Raw genomic sequence first — 10,191 nt, 5'->3', positions numbered from 1 at the left:
TCCTGGCTGGAAGTGAAGTTGAAAGGTAAGATGGTGGCACATTTTCATGCAGCAGTCTCCTCCTTTTGCTGCTTTTCATTGGTGAGTGCAGGGGGGAGGGTGCTTCCACCGGCCGGCCCCCGCTGAGCAGGAAGAGGTGTTCAGAGAGACTCCAGAGAAGAAGGACTGACAGTTTACTGCAGGTTAGGTTAGCGCAAGTCTTGAATAGTCACCCGTACAAGTCATATTTTATTGCATATTTTGTATTCTTTTTTGCCCATACTTTTATAGATAGATAGATAGATAGATAGATAGATAGATAGATAGATAGACAGACAGACAGACAGACAGACAGACAGACAGACAGATAGATAGATAGATAAACAGATAGACAGATATATATATATATATATATATATATATATATATATATATATATATATATATATATATATATATATAGATATAGAGATAGATAGATAGATAGATAGATAGATAGATAGATAGATAGATAGATAGATAGATAGACAGACAGATATATATATATATATATATAAATAGATAGATAGATAGATATATATAAATAGATAGATAGATATATATACAGGACAATGATCCGAAACAAACTTGCTGGTGTGTTTCGGATCGTTGTCCTGCTGCATAACCAAAGTGCGCTTGAGTTTGAGGTCACAAACTGATGGCTCAACATTCTCTTTCAGGATTTTCTAGTAGAGAGCAGAATTCATGGTTCCGTAAATTATGGCAAGTCGTCCAGGTCCTGAAGCTGCAAAGCAGCCCCAGACCATCACACCACCACCACCATGTGTGACTGTTGGTATGATGTTGTTTTTATGAAATGCTGTGTCAGTTTTACGCCAGATGTAACGGGACGCACACCTTCCAAAAAGTTCAACTTTTGTCTCGTCAGTCCACAGAATATTTGCCCAAAAATATCCTGATGACATCATGACAAAACATCTTGATGATCTCGGGGATCATCAAGATATTTTTTGGCAAATGTGAGACGAGCCTTTGTGTTCTCTTTGGTCAGCAGTGGCTTTTGCCTTGGAACTCTCCCATGGGTGCTATTTGTGCCCAGTCTCTTTCTTATTGTTGAATCATGAACACTGATCTTAACTGAGGTGAGTGAGGCCTGCAGTTCTTGAGATGTTGTTCTGGGGTCTTTCCAGACTGATTCATGTCAGTTACTTTGTTTCTCATCTGTTCTTGAATTTCTTTACATCGCGGCATGATGTGTTGCTTTTTGAGATCTTTTAGCCGACTTCACTTTGTCAGACAGGTTCTATTTAAGTGATTTCTTGATTCAACAGGTCTGTCAGTAATCAGGCCTGGGTGTGGATAGTGAAATTTAACTCAGCTTTCCAAAAAATCACAGTTGATTCATGATTTATCAAGGGGGAGCAATTACTTTTTCACATAGGGCCAAGTCAGTTTGGATAGCTTTTCTCCCTTAATAAAAGAAATCATCATTTGAAAAGTGCATATTGTATTTACTCGGGTTATCTTTGTCTAATATTAAAATTTGTTTGATGATCTGAAACATTTAAGTGTGACAAATATGCAAAAAAATAAGAAACCCGGAAGGGGGCAAATACTTTTTCACAGCACTGTATAGATAGATAGATAGATAGATAGATAAATAGATAGATAGATAGATAGATAGATAGATAGATAGATAGATAGATAGACATATAGACATATATATATATATAGATAGATAGATAGATAGATAGATAGATAGATAGATAGATAGATAAATAGATAGATAGACAGATATATAGACGTATATATATATATATATATATATATATATATATATATATATATAGAGAGAGAGAGAGAGAGAGAGAGAGAGAGAGAGAGAGAGAGAGAGAGAGAGAGAGCTACAAGGATAGATATATATTGGTAGATAGATAGACCATAATTAGATAAAATGAGGATCACCTGTGTGTAGAAGGGGTTTCAACTGAAAAAGCCACATTAAATCCACTTTGATTCGCTGTTGTGAGACACCAAAATACAAACAGACAGACATAATAGGACTTTGTTGACACCTATTTATTGAATATTCACACATACAAAAAAACACAGAGGCTCATTTTACACTTCAGTTCATCATAATAATAGCAGTAATATGGCAATGATAGACATATAATCATAATAATCCTGCTGTGTTCAAATAAAAGTTATAACAATGTTCATTTCATATTCATAAAATTCTCCATAGACATATTTCAGCATCATTGTAAATAATAATAGCGAGTGATGACATTCCACCTCGGATCAAACAGGTTAAAAACAATCACTTTGGAGTTAAAATGAGGTTATAAAGCAGGTAACACACACACACACACACACACACTCACACACACATTTATGTATGTACATTTGGATATATAACACCCAGTGTCGCCCAGCGACTCTGTGTAATTTATAATTAATTAATAAAAGTTTGACGAGGCTGTATGATGGACTTTAAATTATCTTCATGTTTAATATCTATAAAGTGTATTTGGCTGGTTTAGAAATAATACATGTTACAATCGCACACTTTTTTTCAAATCATCCCCCTCTTATGTCCAGTACAGAAACACACATTTATGTTATTTGTCAAAAGATATGACCACTTATTTAACAAAGAAAATGTTCAATGAGAAGATAATTTGTGTTGAAAAGCAACAGACGTGTGTGTCATCTCGTACTGGACATGTGGAGAATCCCTTTGATGAACTGTTTTGCTGAATCAAAGCCATTTTGTTTATTTGTCCTGGAATCTGAGGTTGTGTAATGCTGTGATAATGGCTGCACTTGTCTCTGAATGAATCAAAGTCTAGTGACCTTCTGCTGAAATGGCTGCTTTTGTAGTTTTATTATTATAATTACGGCCGGACAAAAGGCTCAACTTGAAAAACCACCAATTAAATGTTGCATAAATCAAAGCTTGAATCCAGCCTTGTAGCAAAGGCCGTGCAACTTGCTGAACACTGAAGTAGTTTGGTTTATCACTGTCAGAACACATGCACATATCATACTGAAAATTATATAGTTTACTGTGTGCAGCCATTTTAGCAGCCATACATCACTATTAGATTATTTACAATCAATATTAATCCAGGGGAAATAAAATCACAGAGGATTTATAAAGTTAAGAAAGACACCTGACTGTAATCTTCCCTTCGATACTATGGTTATTATATCCATAACAAACATGGTTATTGTTGAGTTTGCCCTTTTGCCGTTAGAAAAAATATGTAGCAGCAGGTGAAGTCAGGCATCACAGATGTTACAGTTGACTCTGCTGAAGCAATGAATCTAGTTTGTAGCAAAGTTTCATAACTCTTGTTGGTACTGAAGAGGGGAAAAGGCACACCCATGAAGCTCAAACACAGGATAGCACCTTATGCGTTTGCTAGACATGTACGGTACTTCCCAGGGAGACGATGCACTGGGAAAAGTTTCTGGGCAACTTGAAGGGCAACAGTTCCCTCAAACTGGCCTCTCAACAGTTTGACTTCAGTTACTTTTTCAGCCCTACTTGTGACAAGTCTCTGGGGACCGCCATGTGAATCGGTCGGTCCACCACTTTGGTCCAGACTGAAATATCTCAACAACTATTGGATGGATTGCTAAGAATTTTTGACATTCATGGTGCCCAGAGGATGAATCTCTGATTTCTTCTCTAGTGCCACCACAAGTCAAACATTTTTGGTTTTTAGTGACAACTATTTAATGAATATTTTGTAATGACAATCATGGCTCCCAGAGGATAAATCCTATCAACTTTTCTTGTGGCGCCACCAGCAGGTCAAAGTTCTCACTTATCTTGAGAAATATCTCAACAACTACTTGTTTGATCAGCTAAAAATGTTGTACTGACATTCATGGTCCACAGAGGATGAATCCTAATGACTTTGGTGATCCCCTGACTTTTCCTCTAGCGCCACCATGATGGTCACTTTGTGGTTTTGAGTGAAATGTCTCAACAACTGTTGGTTGGATTGCCATGACATTTGATACATACATTCATGTCCCCCGTAGGTTGCATTGTAATAACTATATTAAATAATAAATAATTTATCCCTTTTGGGATAAATTGAATTTACTTTCAATATTTTGATTTATGATCAAATACCTCCAAAACTAAAGACACTCCCACATGCCACTTTGTGTGCAACGCAAATTGGCAAATATTAGCACACTAACATGCTAAACTAAAATGATGAACATAGTAAAACGTCGTCAAGTAAGCGTTTCGCTGAAAGCACTGCTGTGCCAAAGTACAGCATCACAGAGCTGCTTGCATGGAGAAGTTGTTGCCTGTTGAGGAAGCTGTTGCCCAAATATGACGCCATAACAACATCCCAATACATCATCACCTTTCCTGTTGCTTTAGTGGGACACAAACTGGTCTGAGAACAAACTCTAAACTACATTTTTAAAGCGACAAAAAAGATTTCTTTCCTTCTGTAATAACTATACATCAAATAAAGGAACAATAATGAATTATCTTTGAAAAAACTCTGAACATCAATAACTTATTTAGCTATACACCTCTTTGCAATAGATCATTTCAATAACAATATTACAAAACTACCAGGATTTAGTCACCTACAGTAAAAAAGCCAGAATGAAGCGAAGCTGCTGTAGCACCTTATTCAAAGAGCTTCACAGTCATCATCTTTAAACCATTTACAACACACTTCAACGCACAGAATCGCCCATTTTTATGATACATTACACCGAAATCCATCCGTCCTGTCTTTAGAGCTGCACCGCAGAGAAAGGCTGCATGTTTCTTTTTTTACAGACGATACAGAAGGATCACACGAGCTAAGCCACTAAGAAAAGCGTCTCATGTACACGGATGAGGATACGACAGTGACGCGGCTGAGAGTCGGACTATTGCTCTCGTCCAGGGATCATTGCAGCTGCTGACCAGTCCCGACCCATCCACCTCCACCTCACACACAATCACACAAACACACAAGAGAGGACCTCTCGTGGTCCCTCTGGTGTTTTAAATGTGTGAGAATGTTCATGGTTTATGGCTGGAAAAGCAACAAACAGGATATTGCGTAGAAAAAGAATGAAGAATAAGATGTATTTAGATTATGTTGATGGTCGGATGGGGAACTCTTTCTCTAACTCAACTCATTCACAAAACAAACTACTTTCTTTAAAGGAATAGTTAAATATGTTTGGAAATATGCTTTTTTTCTTTCTTGCTGAGAGTTACGGCTGTATGCTAAATATGAAGCTATAGCTAACAGATAGTTAGCTTAGCTTAGCTAAATGACTGGAAACAGACTGAACCAGATAGCCTGGCTCTCTCCAAAGCTAATAAAATGCATCTAAAGCTCACAAATTAACATTATTATATCTTGTTTGTTTGAAATCTAAATGTAAAAACAAGATGTTGTTGCTTTATGGGCTGTAATGTGACTATTGTTTGTGCCCTCAAAACCACAACATCTTGTTTTTACACTTCTGTTTTTGTACAGATTAAACAAATGAGACATAATGGTTTCAGAGAAGTGTTTTTGAACTTTTGACAAAGCCAGGCTAACTGTTTCCCCCTGTTTCCAGTCTTTATGCTAAGCTAACTGACTAACGGTTGCTTCACATTTCACTTACAAACAACAGAGTGGTGTCAATCTTCTCATCTAACTCTCGGCAAGAAAGCAAATTACTGTAATTTCCGAAAAGTCAAACTATAGCTTTAAACTGATATTATCACTGCACATAATTTCAGGTCTATGAGTGTGAGATTATTTTTCCCCTCCTCCAATTATCCGTAACAAAAATACATGGTACAGATCGCAAAGCAGGGCCCATTTTTGTCCTGCAGATGGTCCAAGTGTCCAAGGTTTCGGCATGATAAAGGCATGACTCAGCACTGGATGGGGCCTCTTACAGAGAGTCAGGGGGTCAGTCGGTCAGGGGGACAAGAGGAGGTGGGGAGAGGAGGTGAAGGTTGGATCATAGTTATTGACTGGCAGGATGAACCCTGGGAAATGCTGGAGAGGTTTCCCCCAGCCGGTGTGTGAGTCTTTAGCACACAGAGCCAGTGGGATCTGCCTCCCCGGTGGTGTAGAAATCAGGGATGGGTAGACCAGTGTGCAGTGTGATCTGAAGAAAAACACATTGACGTACACACATATGGGTTAATGAATGAACATCTGTAAAGATGTTTGATGTATTTTTCTGCCCACAGGTGGAGCTGTTGAACCATTTCCTCAGTGAGTTAAATGTTTTGTCTTGGAGGCACTCTGCTCTCTACACCCAGAGACAGCATTCAAAATTAGAAAACTAGCTGAGAGCAATGAGAAATTCAAAGCTACTAACTGTTATTGAATCTTTGAAGCTTCCTCTTTCAAGGTTTAATCTTCTGAGCCCATATTTGTATAGCTCGGAGAAGAAGTTTTAATGAATAATAACTGTACTCATTTGGTATTTTGTTGATCTACAAGTAAAAACCTCTGTTTTGGCCTGCAGCACTGCTCGGGGAGATAGAGCCAGAGACAGCTATAAAACTGCACCCCCCTGGAGCGAAGACAGATGTGTTTCATTCCTACAAAAACCAAAGTGTAAAAAAGACAATTTGCTGTTTTGTACAGGACTCTCCCTTGGCTGGGACCAGTAACTTCCTGCAGTCTCCACTGGTTGCCTACTAACTGGTCCTGGCCAAGAGATAGTTGGCTAGCTCCCTGCACAGTTTTTTAACTTCAGTTTGTCTATCTTTGGACAGAGTCTTAATACTAAGCTAAGCTAACAAACACAGACATGAGAGTGGTATTAATCTTTATAAGGAAACTATTTGAGGGAAAACAAAAAGCAGAAATTGATATGTTAAGGAATTCATTTAAGAAATTAAAGGTGTACAATATCATTCTGTACCTGGACATTTCGGTTGAGGCTGATAGCTGGGTAATAGACGCCCTCCAAGGCTTCAAAAGCAACTGGACCCTGCTGCTCATCATTAATGAGGAAGATGAGGATCCCGCGTGTGAAGTCCAGTAGAATTCCTATTGTTGCTCCTTTACCGATGCCGCCGTCCGTCCTGCACAACCACACAGAGAGAAACTAACTGGAGATATGACGGATAATCTAGTGTTTCTAAAGTAACATTCTGATAAATATTTGTCCTCCCATCCTGTAACTGTACTGTGTTAGCAGTGCTGAAAAATACATTTACTCAAATACGGTACTTGTACTTTACTTGAGTATTTTTGGCTTCTTTATTCTTCTACTTCAAAATATTTCAGAAATAAAAATTGTTGTTTTTATTCCTCTTCATTTATTTGACAGCTTGAGTTGATAGCTACTTTTCAGGTTAAGACTTAAAAATATATGAAAAATATATGAAATACTAAAAGATTGTTAAAGATTAAACCAATGATTCCCAACTGTTTTGGGTCGTGACCCGTTACAAAGAAGCTGTGTCATGTGTCAGATGTATGAGTTGTTAGCATTTACACCAAAGAGACATATACCCTCCAAACTTCTCAGATGATTTCATTTAAATATCTGTTGGAGTGTAAAACTGTCCATGTTTCACATAAAAGCAAAGGTTAGAGAAAAGTCCCAAAAACCCCATTAATCCTGTAACGACCCCTGAGCTTCATCAAGTGACCCTTTGGAGGGGCCTGACCCCTAGGTTGGGAATCACTGGAGAAAACTAACGAATTCTATATCAAATAACTAAAATGCTAATTGAATTGTTGTAGCCTATTGGTTCTTTTACTGTTTGTGTTTGTATTGATACTTTTTGAATACATTCTTAGTTTGGGTCAGTTCACCCAAAATATAAAAAGAGAAATATTGTACGTCAGAGTTTATTCTTGACAACTGAAATAACAATTTTTAAAAAACCTTAAGGTTTAAGCTCACTAGCTATTTCTGTAGATTTCAGCTGCATCTAAATTGTTGTATTGGTACTTTTAAGTTTCATAAAGGATCTGAATAATTATTCCATCACTGTGACGTTTCGTATGCCTCTCAAAAGACGCCTCTGAACGCTGCGTTAGCGGTGGACATGGACACACTCTGTACCTGTTGGTGTGTGAGTTGTTGTGCATGAACCAGGAGCGGTTGTTGTCCACGTACATGGCCCAGGCCTTGTCGTCCTTCCCCAGCATCACGTCCTTCAGCACGTCGGCCCGAGCGACCCCGAAGGCCGGGTCCGGGTGGTTATCATAGCGGTCGACGGTCATTTCCCAGTAATGAACGCCGCGGGAGAAAGCAGAGTTACCCATGACCACCCTGTCGTCGTAGCTGTTGCAGGACACCGTCAGGTTGTCGTTGGAGAGGACGATGTCCTGGTGAGCGGAGGCCGGGTCAAAGGTGAACCAAGCGACTGTTCACACATAAACACACGCATGGGAAGAGTTACACACATTGTTGTTTAGCATCAGTGTCGTCACTGACTGCAACACCTGATGATCATGACTTTACAAAGGTGACATGAATCTAGAGGCTGGAGGTTAGATGAGGTGAGGTTACACTGTAACAACTTCATGAAAGGAGTAATCACTAGATGAAAGAAGAGAAGAAGGAGAAGAAGATTCACTATCACTATTATGATTAATAATTCTTAGCATCGTACTCTATAACTTAACTTATCACTTAAACCTAAAATCTTAATAATATTTATTACAAAATCAAACCTGTCAGACAGTCTGCAAATGATAGTTGGCATTTGTTTTCACCGGCTTGGAACACTAAGTCAATTGTTAAAAAATTGACTTAATAATAATAATAATTTCTTGGTTTCTCTCTTATCATAAAGGATCAGTTCACCCAAAATACAAAAGAAAAACATTGTAAAAAACTCCTTGGAGGTAGACATTTGACAGAAAAGAAGAAATCTTAACTCTTACTCCTAAAGTCTTTATGAGTGCAGTGGTCGGTTACAATGGATCTGCATTCACCAGCTACCGAGTCAATTTAAACTAGATGATTTTTTAAGCACTGAACAACTAATACTAATTTATTGGTTGATGCCATTTGCTGTTTGTTTTAAGTCTTAATTTAAAACTCAATCCTCAATAAATGAAGGTGAATTGAAACAATACAAAATAAAAACCTGGAAACTCCAAATAAATCATCTTGGTTCTGCTCAAGGTTTCTTTCAATTAAAGGAGAGTTTTTCCTTTGTGCTTGCTGATGGTGGAATGTTGGGTCTCTGTAAATGAAAGAGTACGGTCTGAACCTGCTTTAGATGAAAAGTACCATGAGATAACATCTGTTGTGATTTATAGCTCAATAAAATTGACTTGGCTTGAATGATAATGCTGTTCTATGTCTACTCCACATAAACTTTATAGGATGATAATATAATAATGAAATATAATATGTTGCGCTGCCCCCAAGTGGCAAATAACCAGGAAAAAACATTTAATACTGCTTTAATTTATGCCCCACAAACATAATTCCCTTCATGTTCATTATACGTTTTGTAATTTGGGTGAGCTGACCCTAAAACTTTCTGTGAGCTCTTGCAACACATCACACTGCCAGCCGGCGAAATCAAAGTTTAATAACTTTGCAAACTGTTTGACTGAGGGTTTTTAAAATCTCTATACTCTACACAGAGAAATATGAGAGTCTAACAGATGAGATGTTTGTGCTCTATATATATGGGCTCCACAGGACTTGCTTGTCCACCATCGTTCACTGGTTTCACTATGTGCAGTGAAGTTTCATTACACAGCTTTATTTCCCAAAGGAAATAAAACAAAGACATTTATTAGAAGCCTGTATTGAACGTTTAATAAGTGCAGCCCACAGAGCAGCAAACTGCCCACCTGCTGGTTTGAGAGTGAAGCACTGAACTGATGACACAGGCAATGGCAACGAGGGGGATTAGAGTGGAAACAGTCGCCCATACCTGTGCCTATAGACTGAATATCACATGGAGGGAGTCCAGCTGAAATGTGAAATGAAGGGGAGGAGGAAGAGGAAGAGGGGAGAAAGAAAAGAGGGGAGGAGGAGGAGGAGTAGGAGGAGAGCGTAGCGAAGCAGTGAAGCAGACAGTGTAGAGCGGGTCGGGGAGGGATGGAGGAGAAGGTAAAAAGCAGGTTTGTTTAGGGAAGCTGGTTCAACTCAGCGACCATAACACCACAGAAGAGATCCTCAAAACAGAAGTTCCTAGAAACAGATCAGGGTAGAAAATAACAAGTGTGGTAACAA

General features: G+C 38.4%; 1 protein-coding gene across 4 annotated transcripts in view; it reads right to left on the bottom strand.

Annotated features, from left to right (window-relative positions):
- Positions 1-2,052: 2,052 nt before the first annotated feature.
- The window catches only part of trim9 (tripartite motif containing 9), a 40,020-nt gene continuing 31,881 nt past the window's right edge, over positions 2,053-10,191 (bottom strand). The window contains exons 8-11 of one of the 4 annotated variants that reach the window (XM_068721699.1): positions 9,890-9,928; positions 8,053-8,356; positions 6,898-7,060; positions 2,053-6,129 (exon numbers count right to left, since the gene is read on the bottom strand). In XM_068721699.1, coding sequence (XP_068577800.1) covers positions 6,052-6,129; positions 6,898-7,060; positions 8,053-8,356; positions 9,890-9,928 — 584 coding nt within the window. In that variant the 3' untranslated portion in view covers positions 2,053-6,051. The remainder of the gene's footprint in view (positions 6,130-6,897; positions 7,061-8,052; positions 8,357-9,889; positions 9,929-10,191) is intronic. The other 3 variants (XM_068721701.1, XM_068721700.1, XM_068721702.1) reach the window with 3 other exon arrangements.

Source organism: Cebidichthys violaceus, unplaced genomic scaffold (genome assembly GCF_023349555.1).
Source record: "Cebidichthys violaceus isolate CVI_PGR_0920_01 unplaced genomic scaffold, fCebVio1.0.p SCAF_28, whole genome shotgun sequence".
Lineage (NCBI taxonomy): Eukaryota > Metazoa > Chordata > Actinopteri > Perciformes > Stichaeidae > Cebidichthys > Cebidichthys violaceus.
Note: the sequence above shows the minus strand (reverse complement) of the source record. Positions and strands in the feature narration are given on the sequence as shown.